The 26,182-nt window shown below is 41.2% G+C and overlaps 1 protein-coding gene across 1 annotated transcript in view; it reads left to right on the forward strand.

Moving 5' to 3' along the window:
* ACOT11 (acyl-CoA thioesterase 11) overlaps nt 1-22,389 on the forward strand; it is a 204,615-nt gene extending 182,226 nt beyond the window's left edge. Inside the window, exons 10-18 of the mRNA XM_089515215.1 lie at nt 583-702; nt 3,540-3,684; nt 5,797-5,852; nt 13,524-13,590; nt 15,102-15,185; nt 16,391-16,524; nt 18,051-18,182; nt 19,028-19,154; nt 21,216-22,389. Of these exons, the coding sequence (XP_089371341.1) occupies nt 583-702; nt 3,540-3,684; nt 5,797-5,852; nt 13,524-13,590; nt 15,102-15,185; nt 16,391-16,524; nt 18,051-18,182; nt 19,028-19,154; nt 21,216-21,362 (1,012 nt within the window). The 3' untranslated portion in view covers nt 21,363-22,389. The remainder of the gene's footprint in view (nt 1-582; nt 703-3,539; nt 3,685-5,796; nt 5,853-13,523; nt 13,591-15,101; nt 15,186-16,390; nt 16,525-18,050; nt 18,183-19,027; nt 19,155-21,215) is intronic.
* Nucleotides 22,390-26,182: the final 3,793 nt, after the last annotated feature.

A 26,182-nucleotide genomic window follows, 5' to 3' on the forward strand; every position in this document is an offset into this window, starting at 1 on the left:
GTTGGAAACTCTCAGGGTCTTGTGACCTGACAGAGATATTCTCCATAAGAAGAAGCCTGGGGAAATCTAGCTTGTCTTAATATCTAGGTCTTGCTGTTTCACACAAAGTTTGAGTTTGTTTGGGGTAAATGGCAAACCAACTGAATTTGCAAGAGTATGACCTGTTACTAACTGTGTTTTCAGACAAAGCTTTTGCTATGTAGTTGCCCTGCCTGGTTCAAAGTTCACAGCGGCTCCATTAGTAGCTCTCCTGTGCCTTCCTGCTGCTTATTCTGTCATTTTTCATAACCACAACCAACTTGTTAAAGAAGAAAGACAGAGTAGTTGCACAATCACTTTGTATCGATAGAACTAAGGACCGGTGCTTGAGAAAGTGCCAGAATCCCCCAGCCATTCTGTGCTTTGTAGTCCAAAAAGTAACTTTTCTGAGCTCTGCTAAGAGTCCTCCATGTGGAGACACCTAATTCATAATAATAGCTGAGTAGTTGGTTCTGCAAAAATGAATGGATTATGCATATCAGTTTGATTTTTTTTAAAAAATTATTGGAATATTCTTAAATTTATTTCTCTTTTCAACTGTAGCCGACTGTGCCATTCACATCCTACCCTGAAGACAATTGAAATGTTCCATTTTCGAGGTCCATCTCAAGTTGGGGACCGCCTCCTGTTCAAGGCCATTGTCAACAATGCATTCAAGCACAGGTCTGTCTTTTAAACCCTTATAGCAGCCTTCCCAAATACAGTGTACTCCAGATGCCATGGATTAACTCCCATCAGCATGATGGGAGTTGCACTCCAAAGCATCTATAGGCCATCATGTTGAGGAAGGTCACTCTAACTATTGGATGTGGATCAGAGCTCAGAAGTAATTTTTCTTGATTTTCTAAATTAAACCATTCTACAGTTCTCAGAAGAACAAATGCAGAATCGTTTAAACATAAGCTTGGGAGATATAATATTATTCAAAATGGGGCAGGTAAATGATTTCAGAAGTGAGTGAAATTGTCACAATTGTGTAAGGTTTCAGAATTAGTCAAAAGATAGAACTCAGCTCTGTGTAGAAGCAAGTTAGCATATGTTCTTTCAAAATTATACATTAATGAATTCCAATAAATTGGCAGTTCCATAAGAAGCAAAGATAACAGAAAAGGCCCTTGTAAATTATCATCCATTACTGCTGCTCACAATATATTGTACTAGGACATTTACCTGGTGTTATCTGGCTTGATGTTAATGATTTCACTGCTATCAGTATATCACTGCTATCGCTCTTGAGATAGAGTCTAGTAATAAAAATGTTAATATCAGCATCTACAATCCATAAAATGTAACACCAAATTGCTTGCAAAATGAACCCAAAACATTTTTTTCAAAAAAATTATTATTATTATTAACCTTTATTTATAAAGCGCTGTAAATTTACACAGCACTGTACATACAATCTTTTTAATTGGACGGTTCCCTGCCCTAAGGCTTACAATCTAAAAAGACATGACACAAAAGGGGAAGGGGATGAGGGCCAACAGTTCTTCTCTACCTCTGAGGCCTGGATCAGGGGAGATGGACTGGAGGGAGGACATAGCAATACAGGAAATGATTCAATAAAACAGGCAACAAAGGAACATCAAATAGCAAGTGACAATTATGCAATGCCTGGGAACGCTTCTCTGAACAGGATGGTCTTCAGCTCCATTTTGAAGCTGGTTAAAGAAGTGATGGCTCTTGCTCGCGGGGGAAGAAGGTTCCAGGAGTGAGGAGCAGCGAGTGAAAAGGGGAGAATTCGAGATGGGGTAGAGGAAATCATGGGCTGGGACAGCAGACCTTGACTACCAGAACGGAGGGCCCTAGTGGGAAGGTCTGATAAGTAAGGAGGGGCCAGCCCATGGAGGGCTTTAAATGTCGACAGCAGGAACTTGTACTGAATGTGGAAAGGGAGGGGGAGCCAGTGAAGGGATGCCAGCACAGGAGAGATGTGGTCAGAGCGGTGGGTGGATGTGATCATGCGTACAGCTGAATGCTGGACAGAGATTAAAGGACGGAGGTGAGAAAGAGGAAGCCCAGCCAGGAGAACATTACAGTAATCAAGTCGTGAGACCACAAGGGCATGGACCAGGATCTTGGCAGAAGAGGCGGAGAGATAAGGTCGGATTTTGGCAATATTGTATAGTAAGAATCGGCAAGCCTTGGCTGTGGTCTGGATCTGCGGGATACACGACAGAGAAGAATCAAAGATAAAACCAAGACTGCGGGCTTGCTGGACTGGTTGAATAGAAATGTTGTCAACAGAGACAGAAAAGGAGTGTTGAAGGGCAGACTTAGGAGGAAAGACAAGAAGCTCTGTCTTGGACATGTTGAGCTTCAAACGCCGATGGTACATCCACTGCGAGACAGCTGCGAGACAGGACGAAACTTGCTGTTCAAGCCTTGGAGAAAGGTCAGGGGTGGAAAGATACAGCTGGGTGTCATCGGCATACAGATGGTAGGAGAAAACAAAAGAGCTAATGAGTTTACCTAAGGACAGTGTGTAGAGAGAAAACAGAAGGGGACTCAGAACAGAGCCCTGGGGAACTCCAACAGATAAGGGAACAGGAGAAGAAGTCTGACCACCTGCAACCACTTCAAAAGATCTGCCAGACAAATAAGATCTAAACCAGTTGAGAACAGAGTCTGAGAACCCAAGGTCAGAGAGTATGTCAACTAAGAGACAGTGATCAATGGTGTCAAAGGCTGCAGACAAATCGAGAAGGATGAGAACAGAGTAAAGGCCATTAGCCTTGGCCTGTAAAAGGTCATTCGAGATCTTGGTGAGAGCTGTCTCTGTAGAATGCCTTGGGCGGAAACCAGACTGAAAGGGATCGAGGATGGAGTTGGCTTCAAGAAACTCAAGACAGCGAGAATAAACAACCCGTTCCAAAACTTTAGGAAGAAAGGGAAGAAGAGAAATTGGACGATAGCTCGACAAAGAGGAGGGGTCAAGAGAAGGTTTTTTCAGAATTGGGGAAATGAGAGCATGTTTGAAGTCCGACGGGAAGGAGCCTGTAGAGAGAGAGAGATTGAAGATATGGAGAAGCAAGGGCAGAAAAGGGGGAGCTATAGAAATTAGAAGACGAGTAGGAATTGGATCAAGAGAACAGGTTGCAGGTTTGCAAGAGTTCAGAAGTGTTGAGAGTTCATCCAAAGAAGTAGGAGGAAACACAGGGGGAAAAAAGGAAGTTTGCTAATCAGTCCTGAATTTGCATAAATGATTTGATGTCATCCTAAGTGTAAAGATCAAGTTTGGTCACAGTCAGTTCATAGATGTGCATTCTAGAGCATAAAATGCAGAAAACCCAAGTGTTTGTTTAGGAGGCACTCAAAGTAGCTGAGGGATTTTGTCCAAAACAAAATGACCTTTGTTTTGGTACCAATGGTGGTGACTCTGATATCACACATGCACCTTTGTATAGCCCAACAGATAAGACAAGCAGTTTAAACAAACTTATAAGTGTACTTTTAGAATTCTGCTGCAGTAGCTTTAAAAAATATGTTCTTCGTTCCAGCATGGAGGTTGGGGTGTGCGTAGAGGCCTATCGACATGAAATGGAAGTCAGCCGAAGACACATTAACAGTGCCTTTATGACTTTTGTAGTTTTGAATGAAAAGGGCCAGCCACGAACACTCCCGTTGCTGAAACCAGAACCAGGGGTAAGAAGTGGAAAATAGTACTGTGTGGCTTCAAAAGTGATAAGTAATGGTCTTGAATCAGATGAGTTTCTTCCCCCTAAAAGTAGAGGCATATAAAATCTGCTGTCTTCTTGGGACCATCTTGAGAATTTGATTCATGTGTACTTGGGAGGCAGAAAAATCACTTCAAGAAGTTTAACTGATGCACAATAACCATGATTTAAAGGCTTAACTTCATATTTGACAGATAATCGCAGTTCAGCACATTTGTTTCCTGCTGCTGTGGACTGTACATTGCACTGACATAGATGTCATCCTCATCAGATTAAAAACTTTTAAGGTCCAAATTAAATATAACCTGCAGTCATAGATATTCCCTAGCTCTTTCTCTCTCTTTGTTTGCTTCCAAACTCTGGAGTGTACTCTGTTTGGAGTTATAGGTAGTCCACACACATTTTGTGGACTATCTAAAGTGAATTTTAAGCAGTCTTGTCATGGATCTTAATGCCCTCTTTGGTGATTTACTGTTATTATCTGATTATTGTTTTATTTTATCAATTTTTATCAATTTTCTGTACACTGCCTTGGTTGGTTTCAGAAATGTGGCATGTATAAATCATGGGTGGGCAACTACGGAAGGCTAGAGGGGCATATTAGCCAACTCTGGAGACGCTCGGGAACCCTACCTTCCACTGCACCCTCTTGCAAAAACAAAAATATCAAAATGTTCTCCCCCCCCCCAAAATGCACCCAAATGACTCTAGGGGACATGGGGGGGGGGCTTCTTACCATATTTTGGGGCTTTCCTGGTCCATTTTAGGCCCAGGAAGAGACTTTTTAAATAACAGTACATGAGCAGAAGTCATTTCTGTCATGTGCCATTTCAGAAAATAGCCTCTCCCAAACATGATGGGCTTGGACAGGATAGCCCTTGTGGTCTCTTCCAACTCTATCATTCTATCTCACTTTTTCAAAGATTGGCTATAGTGGGGATGATATTTGTAGACTCATTCTGGCTTGGTGGGTGAGGAGATAATCAAATGTTAACAATGGGTGAGCTAAAGGCTTGTGGTTCCTGGCATGCAGTCAGCTGTACAACTATGGGATCTAATGTAATGTTGCTAGTGTATATTTACACTATTCTAAAAGTACATTGAGAGCCAGTGTGGTGTAGAGGTTTGAGCATCAGACTATGACTCTGGAGACCAGGGTTCAAATCTCCGCTTAGTCATAGAAACCCACTGAGTGACCTTGGGCGAATCACACTCTCTAAGAAGTTTATCACACTAGCGAGTTTCCACAGGCAAACAGGAGTTAAACGGGAGTTAAACTACATTCAAATTTAAAGGAGACTTGTAAATTCAGTTAGTTTTTCACACTGAAATGGCGCCAAAGTGCAATAGTGCAAAGTTAATCCACAGTTAAAGTGGAGGAAACCAGCAGCTTTTCAAATTCGGAACTCAACCAGATTTGAAAAGCTGCTGGTTTCCTCCACTTTAACTGCGGATTAACTTCATGTTATTGCACGCTGACTGCGATGTCGTGTGAAAAACTTTGGGCATTTCTAGGTTTCCTTCACATTAAATCGGGTTTAAATCCCATTTGCCCACAGGATCTTGCTAGTGTGATAAACGTCTCAGTCTCAAAGAAAGATAAAGGCAATCCCTCCCTGAACAAATCTTGTCAAGAAAGCCCCATGAGTTGGAAATGACTTGAAGCCACACAGCAAGAACAGAAGTGCATTGGTTCTTGTCCTGAATCTGTTCAATGCCAATGGAATGCTGACCATCTGTTAGCAGGGAAATAGAAAACTGGGAGGGAGTGGAAGGGAACAGTATGGAGTTTTGTGGAGGAGGATGTGGCTGACTGACAGGAATATTCCACATTCTTAACACTTGGTTGCCAATCCCTCTGATAATCAACGTGTTGCTGCACCGGCCACCTGCCAGTGAATCCAACCTGAAAGAAAGTCTTTTGTCCTATAAATTTCATTGCCAGATAAACAGGGTAAACCTGAATGCTTTTGAATTAAATCCTCACATCTGGCTGAGGTTTTTTATTACTATTTAATGGCCTCTTTTTTGTTCCTGTGCATGTTTTATAAATCTTCAAAATCTTATTTCTCTTCAACAGGATGGAGAAAGACGGTTTAAAGAAGCTAGCGCTAGACAAAAAATTAGACTTGACAGGTAGGTGAAAAAAATGGGTATTGTTCTGGCAGTTTCCTTACAATCACTCTTTCCCCTCCTTGCAATACCCCTGCCCCTCAATTCCTGTGAAAGATGTGAGGAATGTAAAGTTTTAACTATGACCGCATATAATTCCTGCCCCATGGGACATTCCTGAGATATAATTATATTCACATGTAAGAAATTGATTGTAGCCCCACTCCTTTGCCTGACTCCACAAAAGGACTAGGGCAGCCTTGTTGAATATAGCAGGGGTACCAAATTTGTGAATGACGCCAAATGAGGAGGGATAGCTAATACCTCAGAGGATAGGATCAAAATTTAGAATGACTTTAACATATTAGAAAGCTTAGCCAAAAGTGACAAAATGAATTTCAGTGGGGAGAAATATAAGATACTGCATTTACACAGAAAAAATGAAATGCACAGATATAGGATGGGTGACACCTGGCTTAACAACAGTACATGTGAAAGGGTTCTAGGAATCTTAGTAGCTTACAAGTTGAACATGAGTCAGCAGTGTGATGCAGCAGCTAAAAAACCCAATATGATTCTAGGTTGCATGAACAGGAATATAGTGCCTAGATCAAAGGAAGTAATAGTACCACTCTATTCTGCTTTGGTCAGACCTCACTTGGAATACTGTGTCCAGTTCTAGGCACCACAATTCAAGAAGGATATTGACAAATTGAAACATATCCAGAGGAGAGTGACCAAAATGGTGAAAGGTCTGGAAGCCATATCCTATAAGGAGAGGCTTCAGGAGCTGGATATGTTTAGCCTGGAGAAGAGAAGCTTAAGGATTGACACGTAATAGCCATGTTTAAATATTTGAAGGGATGTCATATTGAGGATGGACCAAGCTTGTTTTCTGTTGCTCCAGATACAGAGCAGTGGATTCAAACTATAGGAAAAGAGATTTCACCTAAACATTAGGAAGAACTTCCTGATGGTAAGAGCTGTTGGACAGTGGAACATGCTCCCTTGGAATGTGATGGAGTCTCCTCCTTTGGAGGTTTTTACACAGAAGCTGGATGCCCATCTATCGGGTGTGCTTCAATTGTATATTTTTGCACAGCAGGGAGTTGGACTGATTGGCCCTTGTGGTCTCTTCCAACTCTGTGATTCTATGCCCACCCTAGACCTTTTTGGTGAGTCAGGCAGAAGAGCAGAAAGTGTCTTCTCATCAGAATGCCTAAGGTTCAAGGGTCCGAAACGTCCACATCTTGGGGAGAAGGGATTGTCAAAATCATGAAATATTGGAGGCTACATGATTTGTTAGCTACCAACATGAGATCTGCTGAGTGTGTGGAGGGCCTTTGCTTATGCAACCAGGAGTCTTTCATGCCCATTTTCTCTTGCATATATCCATTTTAGTTTCTTCAATTCATTGAAATCAACAAACGTTAGGTGCAAACACTGAGGTGTTTGATATTAATTTGGCTCAGGAAAATACATTGAATGATGAACTCTAAATGATCCTGGGACTCAAACCAAACTTGAAGCGACACTTTGGGACATTTCAGACCTAACCTTAATCTCAGATATGTAGAATCAAGCGCTAAATATCTCTATACAGTATTACATTTCTACCCTCAAAGAGCTTGATTATGATAATGTAAGGGATTCCTTCCCCCCTCAAACCTTTTTTGCTCACTAATCATGGACAGGTGCTCTGCATATGCTCAGAAGCACATTTTCTTATTAATTCACATTCTAAAACTGAGCTATAGCATTGAAAATAGTCTGGCATTAAAACTCAGTATAAATAGACAGCTTGAACGGACTCCAGCTGTATAGTATCTGAAAACTGTACAAACCATACCACCACCATTCTTTCAATGCTGGAGGTTTTTTGTGGACATTGGTGACATGCTGGCCAGCATTTCAACAATGAAAAGAAGTTCCTTCTCTTTATAAGAAAAGGGAGGGGGGGAATGTTAAGATACTTAGAAAGGCATATCTTACAGTATACTATCAGAAAGTATTCTTGAATCAAAATTTTGCTGAGTTGCTGGAGGGAGCCAAGGTGGAGAGGAGGCCATCATAGCCACAAAATTATTGGATAGTATCCAACCTATAGTGTTCTAATAAATTACATTTTTGGACTACTTTTGCCAGATTCCCTAAGCCAGCTTGACCAGTTACAATGCTGCCTGAGGGATTCTGGGGGCTACAGTCCAAAAAGGTAACTTTTCTAAGTTTGGTTTCTAATAGCAAGACTTATCAGGAGGGTGGAATACTTAAGGAAGCACGAAGGAAAAGTTATCATGGAAGAACTGAAAAGCATGAGGCAAACATTATCAGCAAAGATAGTATAAAGATGAAATAAAGTTACCTCCTTCCCTGCTTTATGCCTCCCCAGTCTGTTTCTTTGTTCCTCAACAATTCCTATTTATAAAACAAATCCTCTTCAGCGCCATGCTATATTTTCCTTACATTTTTGCCTTGTGGTGACATCAGAGACCCCTTCAGTTTGCCTCCTGTTATGTCACTAAAACCTCATAGCGTATTTATAGCCTTGTTGTTCAGTTGTCTCTAATTCATAATTTATGACAGAACACAGGCAGAGACCGCATGCATTATCCTTAAGGCCACGGTTCTCAGGGCATTAATGCCAGATCAATGCACTCTCTTGAGAGCACTGAGAGAAGGCAGACTTGAGGAGGAAAGAAGAACAATGAACACGGTGAGATTAGAGTATCATAAACACAATGCTACTGTAAAATGAGTACTCTGACTTAGGGGTTCATAGCATCTTCTTGGTTAGAAGCTTCCCCCTTTCTTTGACATCTTTGTTGCTCAGCTGTTTGTCTCTGCTGCTGTCATGTATCTGCTTGTAAACCACAGCTAGAGAGTCCTGTCTAGAGAGTGTAGCAGATGGAGCAGTAAAATAAGCTACAGGATAATTTCATTTATCCTAATGGTTTGGAGAGTTCTGCAGTGGAGAGGAGAGTAAGTGTAGACATCTGAGGTCTGAAGTCAAAACTTGAAAAAGCTACATTTTTGGACTCTTAACTTCCAGAATACCCCAGCCATGATAGCCAGAGGTTTCTGCCACCACAGAGCTTTTGCAGATTGGTCTAAAGAAGCCTAAATACTCACAATATAGCTTCTTGCCTTGTCCTGGTTGTTATCATTTCATTCTTTTTGGGAGGCCATTTGTAGCAAAATGGGATTTTTTTTAGAGAGAGAAAGGGGAAGTCGGTGATGCTTCATTATGACTTAGAATTTAAAAAAACATTGAGTCATATGAATAAAATGTTGCAGCTCATGCTGTGAATTGCCAGAAGTTAGTACAGGACAACAGAAAGGTTGACAGGATTTAAAACACGCACACAGACAGACAGACACAGAACTATAGCAACAAATCTCACAACCTCTAGCAGTCTCTTGTGTCAATTGCTTCATGTGGAGGAGCCAACATGCAATTTTTTAGTCTATATGTAGGGCTGCCACATCCCGCCTGGGGGCGGGACTTTCCTGGTTTGGGGCGGGTCTGCACGGTCCCGCCCCGGTTTGGCCCCGCCCCCGGGATTCCCCCCCAGCGAGGCCCTGGGGGCGGCTCCGCGATCGCGGAGTCTTCCAAGGCCTCGCTGGGGCCTGGGAGACACTCCCTCCCTGGCCCCAGCAAGGCCCTGGGGGCGGCTCTGTGATCGCAGAGTCCTCCAAGGCCTCGCCGGGGCCTGGGAAGAGGAGGAGGCAGCAGCTTGCCACCGCAGCGATGGCTGCGATGACAGGTGGCCCCCGCGCCCCTTCCCGGCCTGAGAGGAGGCCGAGGCTTCCTCCCAAGCCGAGAAGGAGGACAAGGTTTTAAAATGTAGGACCTTTTTTTTTAATTTCCTGGTCCTACATTTTTCCCAGTTTGGAGGTCCTCAGGGATGGCAATCTATATGCTGTGCAGAGTGCACGCCAGACTGCTTTATAATGCGAATAAAAAGAGCCCATGCATATATTGCTATGTGAAGGTATATTACCTTCCTCTCAATTCTTCCTCCCGCTTCCTTCTCCCACCCATTGGTACTTCTTTCAGAGGGCCAGATTGGTATGCTGGATTCAAGTGCTTTAGGTGACTTAAAAGCAGTTGTTAAAATTTGGGTCCTAAAGTTGTTGTTTTACTTTGTTTTATATTAGAACTGGTTTTATAGGATGCAACTGCAAGGAACTTGTTGTTCATATTTATTTTTCAGATGCCTAAAATAAAACAAAGGCACTGTATTGTACTACATGAAACACAGGACAGAAATAGAATAGAGCCATCCCATAGAGCCATAGGGTTACAATCTAAACAATAATATATGCATCGTAGCATTAATATCTGCCTGGATGCAGCATTTATGATGTTAGGACTCCATAATGCTGAGGCCTGTGTTAATACTTAAGTACCTTCTATTATGGAAAGGAATATGGGAACATTCTGTTCCTGGAGAAGTTATATGTGGGTTGATGTGTTATCTCTGAATCTCCTTTTTCAGGTTACCTATGAACTTTGTATTGTCAGATAATTGTGTCATCAAGATTATCTATTTTAAATATTTCTAGTTTTGTAGCTTGGGTGAGATCTTTATTATTTGGTACCTTGGACCCCGTCACCTTGGCCCTGTCATCTTGAAGGTCCTAGATAGTTGCTGTTAATCAAACCACTATCTGTTTTCTTATCTTAGACCCTGAGAATGAGATTGTAAAGGAGTGATATAGCTGAGCAAAGACCAACATCACTTTTGGCTGTCTCTGCATGTTTGTGCCTCTTGGGTCTATAAGACTGGTATAGGTTCCAGAACAGCTTGGCGAACTTTACTTTACTGAACTGAGGGCCCAAACAGACAGGCCAAAATAAAGCTGCTTCGGGTCACTTTGGAGGTATGCTGTTTAAATGCTGCATACAGCCGGAAGCCGCACCAAAGCCATGTTCCAGTCCTAAGGACTGGAGTGCAGCTTTGACGCAGCTTCTGGCCTCTTAAGATGTGTGTGTTATTTAAACAGCATACCTCCAAAGTGACCCAAAGTAGCTTTATTTTGGCCCGTCTGTTCAGGCCCTGACTCTTTCTTTCTTTCTGCTTCTGGGCTTTAAATTGAACCTCAACAGATGTCATTTGCATACAGCAAATTCTGTTTGATAGGAGTTTGAATGGAGGCCTAAAAAGATACATAACTAAATATAAGTGGTGTGCCTGTTTTTTACCTTTGTGCATGTATATACTGGTCTAGTTTGTGGCCTCCCATCCAAGTACTAACCAGAGATGACCCTGCTTTGCTTCCAACATCAAATGGGATCTGGTGCCTTTAGGGTATTTAAACACTTACTTTACCTGTGGAGTTAGAGAAAAGGAATCTAATGCACTATATGTGGGGTGAAGTGTGCAATATTGTGTCAGTAGTTCCAGAGATCCCAAAATCTTGATCCATAGGAAGCAATGGAATTGATTGCAGGTCAGGAGTGAACTTGAACTGAGCCTGGTGTTTGCCAATCTTATCCCATTGTACATGCAGACTAGTAGAAGGCTATAGAACAGATGCATTCTGCTGAAATGTTTGCAGGCAAAGGTATTCACTTAATTAAAAAAAACAGCAGTCAAATCTTGACAGTTAATTTGAGCAAGTTGTGCCCCCCACACTAGAGTTGAAAGGTGTTGTGTGTCCATCTGGTCTCCCAGGTCTTAGCTAGCTCACTCTTGTTTCAAACCAGGATCTGTGGATTCCCTGTTATTCTCAGTTTAGTAGCACTTATAACCCTAGCTTCTTTGAAGTGTAAGCAAGCTTATATTAGTTACTTACTAATCTTTGCTTCTTTACCTTTGGAATTCTAAGAAAAACAATTAGAAAAGGCCAAAAGGAAGATCTTTTGACCCCTTTCCTAGTTTTCTAATTTAACTTAGAGCTTCAGCCTCTAGTCACCCAACACTTTGTACAATTACAGACACCTGCCTTGTAAAAACATAATATAATTTTAGGTAACATTTTAATTACTTCTGCCTTAGATTGGCTGTCTGACTTTTCACTTCTTCCTCCCAATTTTCTCATATGAAGTTTTCTCTCCCAAATTTCTCTCCCAGACTGGCTCACTTTTGCTTTCTTTCTCTAATGGCCTTTTGCCATTGTTATGTGCTTTCAAGTCAATTTTGACTTATCATAGGTTTTTGTCAGTAAGATTTATTCAGAAGAGATTTGCCATTGCCACCCTCTCATCATGAGGCTTGCTCAATGTTTCCCCGTGAGTTTCCATGGCTGAGATTCAAATCCTGGTCTCCCAGAGTCCAAGCCAACACTCAGACTACTACACCATGTTCAGGCTTTCCTTTTACCCATAGGTCATATCTGCAAATAAAGAGAAGCTGATGTTAGAATCTTTTATAACTGGCTTGCCACAGTTATTTATGTTGACTTCATAATCTCAAGCCAATTTGTTTTGTGTGAAAACTTTTGACTCTCATTATTCATGGACAACATTTCTATTCAACCAGTCCAGCAAGCCCGCAGTCTTGGTTTTATCTTTGACTCTTCTCTGTCGTGTATCCCTCAGATCCAGACCACAGCCAAGGCTTGTAGATTCTTCTTATACAACATTACCAAAATCCAACCATATCTCTCCACTTCTACTGCCAAGATCCTGGTCCATGCCCTAGTGGTCTCACGACTTGATTACTGTAACATCCTCCTGGCTGGGCTTCCTCTTTCTCACCTCCGTCCTTTAATTTCTGTCCAGCATTCAGCTACACGCATTATCACATCCGCCCACCGCTGTGACCATATCTCTCCTGCGTTGGCATCCCTTCACTGGCTCCCACTCCCTTTCCACATTCAGTATAAGCTCTTGCTGTCAACGTTTAAAGCCCTCCATGGGCTGGCCCCTCCTTACTTATCAGACCTTATTTCTCCTCACCTTCCCACCAGGGCCCTCCGTTCTGGTAGTCGAGGTCTGCTGTCTCAGCCCAGGATTTCCTCTGCCCCATCTCGGATTCACCCCTTTTTACTCGCTGCCCCTCACTCCTGGAACCTTCTTCCCCCGCGAACAAGAGCCATCACTTCTTTAACCAGCTTCAAAACGGAGTTGAAAACCATCCTGTTCAGGGCAGCGTTCCCAGGCATTGCATAATTGTCACTTGCTATTTGATGTTCTTTTGTTGCCTGTTTTATTGAATCATTTCCTATATTGCTATGTATTTTATATGTATTATCCTACTAGAGAGGCCCCTTCCCCACCACCACTCCCTTTGTGTCGAGTCTTTTTAGATTGTAAGCCTGAGGGCAGGGAACCGTCTAATTAAAAAGATTGTATGTACAGCGCTGTGTAAATTTACAGCGCTTTGTAAATAAAGGCTAATAATAATAATAATAATAATTTATTGATCATGGAACCTAAACTTATATAGACTTCCCAAATCACATTTAATCTATGGTGCTCATTATACTGTATTGTTGTCCTGCCTGATAAGCCATCTCTACTAGTAGATTTGAAAGATTTCTTGTGTTTTTTATTGCTGGTATTTGGATCAAAATTTATTCAGGTGGCTATTTTTAAAATATTAAAAATTTCTTGTAGTTTTTGAAGAAAGTCACATTCTGCACACATTTGTGGATTTCTTTAAGCACATATTTTAAAAAGCCTCTAAACACTACCTCCTGTTTACAGTCAGCTTTATGATAACTAATGCATTATTTTGCTTTTTACAGAAAGTATGTCATTTCCTGTAAGCATACAGAGGTACCTTTGTCTGTACCTTGGGATGAAAGTAACAAGGTAAAGTAAACTTTGAGCTGTCCTGTTGTCACGTGAGTTGCAAACCTTTCCCTGAGTGGCTTTAGATTTAGGGGCTGTATGTTCAAGGACATGTTCAACACATACAAATGACTTCCAAATGTCTGCACATCTCCTCCCAATGTTGTATTCCATGATACTTCAAATCCACATTCTTTAACATCTGGAAAAAGACGCATGGCTGTGCTGCTGCTCATAGGGTGGAATTCAATAGCAGAGCTTTCCCATGTGGCAGAAATCTTAACCAGGACCCTCTTGGTGAAAGTAAATAGAAATTATGTGTATTTGCTGATGTCTTAGAAAGGGTACTGTATCAGACTCCAAGCTAGCTTATCACCTCACTAGTGCTTTCAAAGGCTGGGGAAAGACTGTGAAGCAATAAAATAAAATAAAAATCTGTTTTGCTGTTCCTGGAGGCCTCCAGGAGCAACTATTTTGCCTTAGCCTTATGAAATCCACTCTGCTCCCCCCCCCCCCCAAAAAAAAACTAACAATGAATATGCAGTTGCTTATGGTTCCAGTTTTCACTACTCTTAAAACTCTGTGTGTGTGTGGGGGGGGGGGGGGGGTGCAGTACATTATGAGTTCGGTGGGTGAAAATTTGACACACACACACACACACACACACACCCCAATCCCACCAAATATTTCTATCCTGGATCTAGTAAATGGATAGTCAGTGAGATCTTTTTTAATGTTTTCATGCTTTAATGGTTTTTACTGTTTTCAACTGTGCTATTTTTAACTTATGATTTAATATTAGTAATATTTAATTTTTAAACAATTTTTTTGTAATCAGTGTTTTAGTTCTGCCTTGAATCCCATTTTTGGAGAAAAGTGAGCTATAAATCTCTTAAATAAATAAATAAATTTATTTATTTTTGATAGTGCAGAGGGAGAAAGAGCACTGGAAATTGGAAGGTGGGATCTTTTATATGCTGTTACCTTTGCCTTGGATAATAGATGGAAATTGTACACTCTTCCAAATGTTGCTGAACTGAAGCTCCTATAAACCCAAGCCAGCATAGTCTATAGTGACGAATGGTGGGACTTGCAGTTCAGCCAGATCTATGGGAGGTACAATTCTCACCCTGACCTCAGGTGATGCTCACTAATTCCTAGCACTTGCCTTCCTATAATGTCTAGAGAAATGTGATGAAATTTTTCAAGTTCTGCTGAAATCCTCAAAGCTGAAAAATCTCTGAGCCTACAAGCATTCAGTGAAATTCAACACCAATGCCAAATTTTAAATAACATTCATACACCCACCCTCTGATGATTGTCATTTATTCCTAGCATACTTGACATGTCCTAGGTGTATTGATAAATATTCATAACCCATCCTACCCACAGACATATAATTTAAACAAGATGAAGTTAAGAGGATAAGGGAGAGAAAGGAATAAGGAGAATCCATGTTGTTGCTGGATGCATTGATAAATAAAATCCAAAGCCATCATTGTGCATTGTATTTTCTTATGTGTCTATTGCAGGTTTATCTCAGTTACAACAATGTTACTGCACTGAAGACATTAGTAGCTAATGCCAACTGGGTGCTTGCGTCTGAAAGAGACAAGGTAGCTAATCCCATTCTCAAGTACCTTTATTCAGCCAGGGATGCCGAACATGGGTAGATACCAAATGTAAATACCTCTCCACACAGTTGTTTCTCTGCCCATACAGATAGTCATTGTAGATACAATATCATCTCAGCTAGCGTTACCAATATATGAGGGGCAGAGCTTTTAAAATTTACAAACGCGTGGCCATTTGAGCTAGAAGGTTCTAGGAGTTATAGGTCAAAAAAGTTAAAAATTATAACCTGTGGAGTTATGGTTTCCAACACTCCGTGCTGTTAAATTTGAGATGTTGACATGCTTCAGATCTTTTCATAGCAAGCAAAACCAAAAACATGGTAAACTGTATGTGTGGGTGTGTGTGCCTATTAGCATTTATGCTAATATCCAAGGGTCCTCTTAAATAACACTATGATGCCTGTCAAAAGATATTTCTCTGCCCCCTCCTAAATTTTGCAATGCTCTGCTATTACAGGGAATTTCTTCTTTCCCTCCACCAACTGAGATTTCTGCTTCTGCTTTGCAGTACTAGAGTGCATATCATGTATAATATTATGAAAACCCTATTATTTCTCAACTGTAAGGCTATCTCCGCTACCCTTACATTATCAAGGATATTGCTTGATGTAGTTGCTGCATATCAACATTTAAATCCAATTGCTAGTTGCCCTGCTATAGGACAACCATTGAATCAATGGGATTTATAGAAGTATCAATTTAGCAATTGATTCAGCAAATCAGCTCTAGTTGAAACCAAGCACTGGTTTAGACCAAAGTGCTGAGAGAGCAGGGTCTCGTCCTCATGTGGGGAAGTTACCATCTTGAAGAGTTCTAAACAGGTTACATTGAACATTTTCATCCCTGCCTAAATCCAGTTGTATAGCCACCAATAATTATCTTAAACTCTGCAAACAATACTGATTTGTGTGGATTAATTTCAAGGTCAACTCTATGCCTGAGTTGACTGGACTTTGGATACTGGTTAGGAGGTAAAACTAGAGTGGCCAGTTCTTTAGCACAGCCATCATACCTTCTAGTATGCTTCCAAGAAGCACTCTCTTTTCTTCTCTTTGTAACATAGAAACAGTGTTGGGCTATACTTTGCTTATATTTACTTGAAACAGTGATCAAGGAAATCTCTGTGGAACATGCCTGTTTAGCTTTAACCACCTTTCTCTCCTGTATTCTGTCTGCCTTATCCTAAGTTCAAGATGTACATACTGGAGGAGGACATGTTCCTCTCAATCCGCATGGAGATGACCATCTGTTTCGATGCAATGCAGGCCTGCTTCCTGCTGTCAGATCTGCGACGCAGGCATGAGTGGGATAAGCATTTTGCGTAAGTGCCTAGGAACAGAGATGCGTTGGTACTAATGTTCTTCAATTAAGGATGAGATTCCCAGTCCCCTGTCTTGCACCATAAGGAATCCTTATGCCCTAAGAGTGAAAATTCTGAACAAAGTGGATTCTATTTGCAATATCACATTTTATGGCTTTTTTCTGTCCCTACAGAGATTGTATCATAACACAGATGTGGGTAGTGGTGGGCAAATATTAGCCTTGCGGCCACATGTAGCCCTCAAAGATGTTTTTCTCTCTTATTTATTTATTTGTTTGTTTTATATCCCACCTTTCCCCCAGCATGGGATTCAAGGTGGTGTAAAAAACACAATACAATTAACAACTCTTTGTACAAAACCAAAAAGAGAATTAAACCAAACTTCTATTTGAAAAGCACATGTTAAAAATGCAAGTTAAAACCAATTTAAAAAAACACATATAAAACACAATAAAACAGAACCCGCCCACACCAGTTAAAAGCTTCAAGTGCTGCATTATATTAAAAACCAAAAGGAAAGCCAGCCAGAACTCCCAAGGAAAAGAGTTACACAACTTAGGGTCAGCCACCAAGAAGAGTCTCTCATTTTCTCGCCAGGCATGTCTGTGATAGTAGTGGGACTAAATGAAAGTCCTCCCTTGCAGATCTTAAAGCTCAGGCAGGTTTATAGAGGTAGATAAGGTATTTCAGATAGTCTATACCAAAGCTATATAGGGATTTAAAGGTCATAGCCAGCACTTTGAATTTCTGACCAGAAATGGATTGGCAGGCAGGGGAGTTGTTTCAGCTGTATTGTTATACCTGCCCCAGTCAGCAACCTGGCTGCAACATTTTGGACCTGTTGAAGTTTCTGAACAGTTTCCAAAGGCTGACCCACATAGAGTGTGGTATAATAATACAGACAGGATGTAATCAAGGCATGTGTCACTGTAACCTCGGAACTGTCCGGGGCTTCCCTTTTCCTGGCCAAACGATAAGGGAGAAATGCATTTTATGGAAACCTCCAGGAGTGTCCATTTATCTTTTAGATAGCCCCTCCTGATTTGCTTGTATGCTTTGAAGTTGTGGCACTCCATTTAGCTCTGAGGGGTTTCCAAGTACAGAAATCTGGTCTTGGAACTCTTCTGAGTTGTCCACCTCTGACTTAGATAGGTTGCACTGATCCTAGATCTACTGTCATGTGTCTCTCTCCTTATCCTAAACATCTGAACACCTCAAGAGTTATTTTGTAAATTTGTTTTTCTCTGTTGTCCTATATGACCTCAGTTGCTGTTGCACAAATTCTTCCATTAGAACCTAAGAGGAACCCTGATGGATCTGATGAAAGATTTCATCTTATGTTCTGCAGTAGCTGACCAGATGCTCTTGGAAAACCCAAATTAATCCAAAAGCCTATTCTCTTCCCCCAGAAAAAAATGGTCTCTTTACATGCCTACTTCTGTCAAGTTTCTGAGCAGCTTCATCAACCCCATCCTCCCCTGTTTCTTATTTTATCTCTTCCCTCCCCCCAAAAAATCCATTTTCAGGAGTGCTGAACTTGTCCAGCAAGTAGACAAAGATGACATGATCTATCATGTAATTAGTCAAACTATGAGTGAAGAAAACAAGCCTCAAGACTTTGTCATTCTGGTGTCACGAAGAAACCCATGCGGCAAAGGGTATGTCAGCAAGTGTCCCCTCCCCATTCCAATTTTTAGTGTATCAGGTTTTCACTGAATATGGTCCACCCATAACCATAGAAGCCATGCTTGACTCAGTTAGTCTTCTGAAGTTGCTCCTGGAGATCTTTTTAAAAAATGCCCCAAAACAAATGTCAAGAAGTACACTCATGGCAGTTACAGCATATTTGGTAAGTCAAACAAGGATGTGTTGTGAGTGGTTGTGGGCATGGTGAACTAAGACCAAAGATGCAAAGGGATCTTGTAGCACCTTTGAGACTAATTGCCCAAAAGAAGTTGTAGCATAAGCTTTCATAGACTTGGTCTACTTCCTCAGATGCATGGGGTGAACTGGTGCCAAGTCTACAGAAGCTTATGCCACAACATCGTTTGCAAAGTTAGTCGCAAAGGTGCTACAAGATCCTTTTGCGTACTGATATTTGAGACTAACATGACTATGGGGATTATCACACAGGAGGCTTACCATACTGGCAAAATGCTCCAGAAGCATGGAGGTGTGATAGCCGGTCATGCTTCTGATTTGTCATTGAAGCATCCTTCACCTCTCTCGTCCTCAAAGTGTTCACAGAGCAGCCATTTCTTCAATAACAGGAACTTCTGTTATGAAGAAATGGCAATTTCATGAATGCTTTGGTGATGGGAGAGGAGAGGGGATGGCTTCAGTGATGCTTCAGAAGCATGACCAGCTATCACACCTTCATTCTTCTGGAACGTTTTACCAGCATTTTAACCACAGTAAACTCGGGTGTTAAAATCTCTTTGTCTCTGAATTCTAAGACTGGAGAGTGCTTTACTTGCCCTAAACATGTTTCTTTCTTTTCCAGTGATCCATATGTTGTTGCATTCAGATCAGTCACATTGCCAACACATCTGGCAAAGCCAGAGTACACTCGAGGGGAAACCCTTTGTTCTGGCTTCTGTATTTGGCAGGAAACAGATGAACTCAGCAAAGTAAGCATCTACCTTTCTAAGCGTGTAGCAGAGCTATGTATAACAATGGTTCAATTCTTTTTCAAGCTTTAACTACAGTTTACTGTGGCATCAACACAGGGTAAAACCATGGCTGTTGCTCACCTTCAAATCTGGCTTCAAATCATGGTTTGCAAAATAATGGTAACTGTAGTCTGCCTAATTTGGAAAACTTTGAAATGGTGGAGAAACTGGCACATAATTGAAAGAAGGAGATGAAGGTTGTGATTCCACATGTTCTCAACCACCTGCCCAAATAAAGCCAGTCATAGCATATTCTGTGCTTTCTATATGCCAACCATTTCAGCTCATCAACTTACTTTTAGAAGTCAAAATTTCAGTTCAACTCTCCAAGATATGCTATGTAGCAAAGCTGGGGCATCTTTCTCAGCTTGTGGACCAGATTTAACTTCTTGACTCCTATTTTTTGGAGTGGGGAGGGGTGAAAAAGATAAAAGTTATTAGTGTATCTTAGCTAAAATTGTGTACTCTCAGTAACTAGGCCTTGGAAAAGGTAATTAAGTCTTTTAGAATGGGAGTGGGGAAACCCATGCAGAAGTTGGGAAGCCACCAAATGTGATATCATGGTGAAGTCCAAAAGGCTGAATTCATCCCCATTATCTGAGTTTCCTTACCCTTGTAAAGTCGAAGGCTTTCATGGCCGGCATCCATAGTTTTTTGTGGGTTTTTCGGGCTATGTGGCCATGTTCTAGCAGAGTTTCTTTCTGACGTTTCGCCAGCATCTGTGGCTGGCATCTTCAGAGAATGTTTGCCTGGAAAGGACTTGGCTATATATATTGTCTGATCTGGAAAGGCAGGAGTGATTTGCATATGCATTGTTGGTTGCTGATGGCAAGCCTCACAGTGTGAGGGTCTGCACAAGAGGATTAATGTCTGCTTGATTAGTGCTCATTGTCTGCTGGGAAACCCCTGACCCTGGGAGATTTCTCATTTGCATTTGTCTTTATCTTGCTATCTTTCAGGACTGGTAGCCAAACCTTGTTTACTTTAAGAGATTCCTCTTTCTTGTTGAAATTGTCCAAGTGTTTGTGGATTTCAATGGCTTCCTTGTGCATCCTGACATGGTAGAGCTTGGCATGGTCCAGAATTTCAGTGTTTTCAATGCTGGTGAAACATCAGAAAGAAACTCTGCTAGAACATGGCCACATAGCCCGAAAAACCCACAAAAACTTTCCTTACCCTTGTTTTATAGTGAGAATTCCCTCCTCATTGTGCTGTGAACAGCTTTGGGAGTATCATTCTGTACACCAGATTTATTTTGGTGGTGCAGTGGATCCTTTTTTGTTATGCAGTGTAGGAATCTATGCTCTTCACAAACCATTCTGTACCATAGCTCTCCAGTAACTAAACAGTGTGATCCAGGTTCCACTAGTGTTATTTTTAACACTCTTTTCTCAATTGCAGGAAACCTGTGCTTGTACATATTGTCATGTGGAGAAAACTGTTGCAATACAGCAATAAGTAGCAATAGTGATCTCTGCAATTCTTGGCAGCAGCTGTCACAGCCACTGCAGATATGGAAATTATGTACTGAACTCATCTGTGGTACTAATAGTTATAGCTTGAGAAGGTTTTTTTTTTAAGTAATTAGTTGCATTTTTAGTTTTAAGATGCTTATAATATGGAGGGATGACTCAAGATGTTTGGTTGCTTTTAAAAAAAGATGGTAAAAAGAAATGAACACATGGATCATTTGTAGACCTTTAATGAACACTACCACTAATCTTCTTCATCTTGCTTATAAACAAATGGATGCTTGTGCAAGCTGAGACTGAGTATTAGGAAAACAATGCTACTGGTACATTAGTTGACACTTACTTTGCAAAATGATTTTGATCTAGTTTGGGATCACAAAGTTTGAGATTTTCCAGGAACTAACTTAAGCCTCTCCAGCCTGGCATCTAGATGTATTAGGCTACAACTGCTAGAGTCTTACAGCCAGCTTTTAGGGAGTTGTAGTCATACCTGGAAATCACCAGGTTGGGAAAGTCTGAATGAACTTATCAGTGCTTTTGTTTCTAGGTGTCTTATTATCACCAGGCAACTTCAGGTGTGTTGAACTACATCACAACCAATATTGCTGGCCTGTCTTCAAGTTTTCATTCTACTTTTCAGTCATGTGAGCAGTTTCTCCTGAAGAATAAAGACAATGTCTGCACTGGGCTTTAGAATCTTTAGTTGTACAAAGTTTGTTTGCTTGTTTTTTTGCACAATGTTTTGTATAATGACAAATTAGAATCTCATGATTAGCACATTGAAGTGACTTCTATATCAATGCAGGGAAGAAAGAAACAGACATGTTGAAATGCATATATTGTGTGGCATAAGCATAAAGATGTAACTCATTTTTATCCGTTTGTGATCAGAATGACAATTTTTATCAAGGACAATATAATGATCAAAACTTTCCTGATTGTGGTGTGGGTATTTTTTAAGGAAACAACATATGAAGATTTTTCCTGGATCTTGGAAATACTTAATCACTTATGTGTTGGCTTCTATTGAAGTCTTTATTTATTACAGTGACAGGAAAATCTGATGTAAGGAAAAACTTGAAAATTTACTCTTTTCCGGTCACCTGTCACTTTTTTTTGCCTTGTCCAGTACACTAATTACTAGAGGAGCGAATAAACTTTTGTATTAAAAATGTTGTTTAAAAATGATACAGCGATGGCTTTTTTTTCATAGGAGTAATAGATGTTTTTAAAGTGACTTTTTACCAAGGGAATTAAGATTCACAAAAAAATCCACAGAACCACATTGGGGTTACTGGAAGATACTTTGGGCACTGAGTAACTGCCTTATTTCAAAGCACACTACACAAGTGCAATAAGGTATTTAATCATGTCACATTTAAGAAGAAATTTTAAACATTATTTGTAAATGTGCCTGTTTTAGTGTTAAATGCTGGAATATGTCTGTTCTTTTTTGAGCATGAAATATATTAGATTATTTTGTCATAGAGGAATTTTTCTTCCCATTTCAAAGATCATTCAGCCTTGGCCTTGTGGTATTCTTCAATAAAATATATTTTCTTCTTTAGTCATGAGACAGTAATGACAGTAATGTGGTCCTGTTTTGTTCAGTGAGTCTTTTCTCTCCTGCTTTTGCAAAAAAAAAAAAAAAAAAAAATTGTCAGTCCAGATTTCCAATGTATTGTATTGGTTCTCTGAAATTATGGAAGCTTCTTGAAATAAATGGCAATAAAAGTAACTTTAAAAGAGGAAATAATGAGTTTTCATTTGTGAGGAAGAGTCTGTTTGTTTGCTTCCTGGAGAAGGTGATACGCCTTCACTATTTAACTAATTCTAATTGTGTGTGTATTTTCACATCTTCCTTCTCTCCCTCTCTGGAGAAGAAGCAGGAACCTATAGACCAATAGATATTGATTAACAGCAACTCTCATGAACTTCGACAGGGAGAAATATAAGGTACTGCATGTAAGTGGAAAAAATGAAATGCATAGCTATAGGATAGGGGACACCTGGCTTAACGAGACACTATGTGAAAGGAATCTAGGAGTCCTAGAAGACCACAAGTTGAATATGAGACAACATTGTGATGTGGCAACAAAAAAGACCAATACAATCTATAGAAGTATAGTGTCTAGATCAAGGGAAGTAATAGTGCCACTCTGTTCTGCTTTGGTCAGGCCTCATCTGGGATACTGTCTCCAGTTCTGGGCACCACAATTCAAAAAGGATGTGGACAAGCTGGAGCATGTCCAGGAGTGGACGACTAGAATGGTGAATGGTCTGGAAACCATGCCCTATGAGGAGAGACTTAGGGAGATACATATGTTTAGCTTGGAGAAGAGATGGTTAAGAGGTGATATGATAGCCCTGTGTAAGTATTTGAAGGGGTGTCATATTGAGGATGAAGCAAGCTTGTTTTCTGCTGCTTTCCAGAGAATAGGACACAGAGCAATGGATACAAGCTACAGGAAAAGAGATTCCACCTTAACATTAGAAGTAACTTGCTGACAGTAAGAGCTGTTCAACAATGGAACACTCCCTCGGAGAGTGGTGGAATCTCCATCTTTGGAGGTTTTTAAACAGTGGCTGGATAGCCATCTGCTGGGGGTGCTTTGATTGTGAGTTCCTGCATGGCAGGAGGTTGGAATGGATGGCCTTTGTGGTCTCTTCCAATTCTATGATTCTCATTATCCCATACCATGGGACAGGCTGGCACTCATATGTATTGGAGAGCCAAAAGCTCTCTGTCCCAATTTTAAACAGTTTAGTATGAACATTGCTCAGCTAAAAGTAAGGAACCTTAAGACCAAAACACACTGTAGAAATGCTCCAGTGCTAGGGAATCATGGGAATTTAGTATATTATGGTACCAGACAGAGAAGGCTAAATATCACACAAAATTACAGTTCCCAGAATTTCCTAGCATTGAGCTAGGGCAGTTAAAACAGTCTCAGATTATTTCTGCAGTGTGTTTTGGAGCTTAGTCTTCCAGATGCTCTCACTACAATTCCCATCATACCTCTTATTGCCCAGGTTGATTGGGCCTGTTGAGATTTAGATCCAACAACTTCTAAAGTTTTGTTCATCCCTGGCTTAAATTAGTCTATCTATTCCCTTTCTCTAACCCTTTCTGTCTAAATTCCCAGCCTTCTAATCTTAAAGGTGTATTCTATCTCGACATAAGGCTGAAGACCACTGGTCTCTGCTAGATTCATTTTGTTTGTAATGTTTGTTTGATTTGCAGTTTTCTATGCTTCTGTGCCCATACTAGGCAGGCATGGAAACTGAGGGTCAGGTATAGAATATCTCAGATTTAATTTAAACAAATCAAATTCTTACACCTGAAATGTCCACAAACAAGTTAGAAAACATGTGAACCATGACTAGAAAGATAAGAGACAAGAGCAGAGTTGTGGAGCATAACCTGCGACAATGTGGAAATCATGTTAGGCTCATTGGTGGAAAGTTTACACAACACAGTAGACAGGGATCTTTGTCTCAAAATAGCTGTAGAATAACAACCTAAAATTCCTCTGACTCCACCCAGAAACAGCAGTCCCCCCTGGTGACAAAATTATATAATGACACTATCCACACAGGGAATAGCTGTGCTCTACTTTTAATTTTTATGATGCAGATTTATTTGCATAACATATTCAGTCATCTGATTTTGTTGCCTTCTTGGAGACCTCAGAGCAAATATTACCCAAAGCCTTGCCTTCGAATGACTGCTGTATTTTAAAAGAAAAATAAAGCAATCACAATTTTTTAAATGTGTGGGCAAGTTATGGAAGTCCCGATGTTGGCCCTCAATTGATTCTTCTGGTTAAGGCTCATGGGAGATACAGTTCAACAACATCTGAAAGGCCACAAGTTCTCCATTTTTCTTTTGAGACCAGACTATAAATACATCTAAAAATCCCTCAAAGACCACCAGCAACAATTCAAAGGCATGTCTGAAACAAAAAAAAAAAAAAAAGAGAGAGAGAGAGAGAGGCTGGTCTTTAGGTAGAAAGTTCCACAACTATGCTACCACCCTTTTTCTAAAAAGTATTTCATCCATTTTCCAGCCTCTCCTGGTTGTTTTTGGTTGAACATACATATAGTTTCTAAAACAAATCTTAAAATAAGGTCAGGCTCCTACAAAAGTAGTTGGCCTTTCCAAATACGCTAGCCACAAAGTGGTTTATTGGATTCTTAAAATAGTGGTCTTTGGTCTGAATAGTACTTGGAAACAAGCAGGACACCACTAGATTCAATGCAGGACTGGTTCAACATAGTATAAAAGCATGCAACAGAAGGCCATCTTGTAACTACGGCGGGATACAGACGGGCAAAAAGGGGTGTGTTCATGACGTCATGAAAGTATAGCCTTCAGACAGCCCTTACCTGAATGCCGCCATGAACACGCCGCCCGCACACCCCAAGCGGGAAGAAGCGGCATTTAAAAGGTGCTGCTTTTCCCCGCTTCTTTTCTATATACTGCGCAACTGCGCAGCTCCGTCTATAAGCTGCTGCACCAGTACGCCAGAATTGTTACGCCGCTAATTTAAGTTGCCCATTTAAAAGCTCCGTGTCTGCTGCGTCGCGTAATGAGTCGGGGTCCTGGAACATGCGCAGTTTGCACCGAGGCTCTAATTAGAGCGTCAGATGCCATGCAGATGTGGAAGCTGCAGTACAGCTGCACTCTATTTTAATGCTCGTAACCCTAACCCTAACCCTAACCCTAGAGCAACATGTACGCATGCGCTGCTAGAATTGGGGAAAGTTTGGAATTTAAAGTGAACCCCTACACACATTCCTGTGCCATTTTCACCTAACAATAAAAAACCCCTAAAACTTTAAATATTTACATATGTACAAGGGAGGTGATGGGGGATGGCAGGGGGACAGCGGTGGCAGCGGCGACAGCTGTGGCTGTGCATTGCAGATTCAGCAAGAGCGTGGGGACCAAAGGAGAGGAGGCATCCATGATGCTGGTGACACTACCAACATGCAAGCGGACAAGGATGCCAACACCAGCTGATCACCAGCTGGCAGGAGACCACCATTGTTCTTGGGCAGGGCGAGGGAAAAAGTTTAAAGGGGCCTGGGCGCTTTAAATGTGCACATAGGCTTTCTGCCGCCGGTGCTGAGCGCCGCAGCTGCGCAGCTGCGCATCCGCCAGCTGGCAAAAGAAAAAAAAAGCCCTGTTTTTGGCTACCCGTGCAGAAGCTGCCTCTCTCTTTGCAGCGTCCTCCGAGGCGGCGGTATGGAAACTGCGGGTCAGAAACGGCCCCAGGTGAGGCGTCTTCACTGCCCCCCATGTGGAAGCCCCATACACCTGAGCCACGCCCCCGGGGCGGGCGGTCTGGAGGCTCCGTATTCAGCAGAATACACCTGCAAGACGTCTTCCCCTGCCCGTCTGTACCCCGCCAACATTTTGTAGCCATGACTATTCTTCAACAGTCCTCAAATACAGCCTCTTATAAAGCATATTCCAGTAATTTAACCATGAGATGACCAAGGCTGATG

Source organism: Sceloporus occidentalis, unplaced genomic scaffold (assembly GCF_023333645.1).
Source record: "Sceloporus occidentalis isolate IW3139 unplaced genomic scaffold, rSceOcc1.0.p SCAF_3, whole genome shotgun sequence".
Lineage (NCBI taxonomy): Eukaryota > Metazoa > Chordata > Lepidosauria > Squamata > Phrynosomatidae > Sceloporus > Sceloporus occidentalis.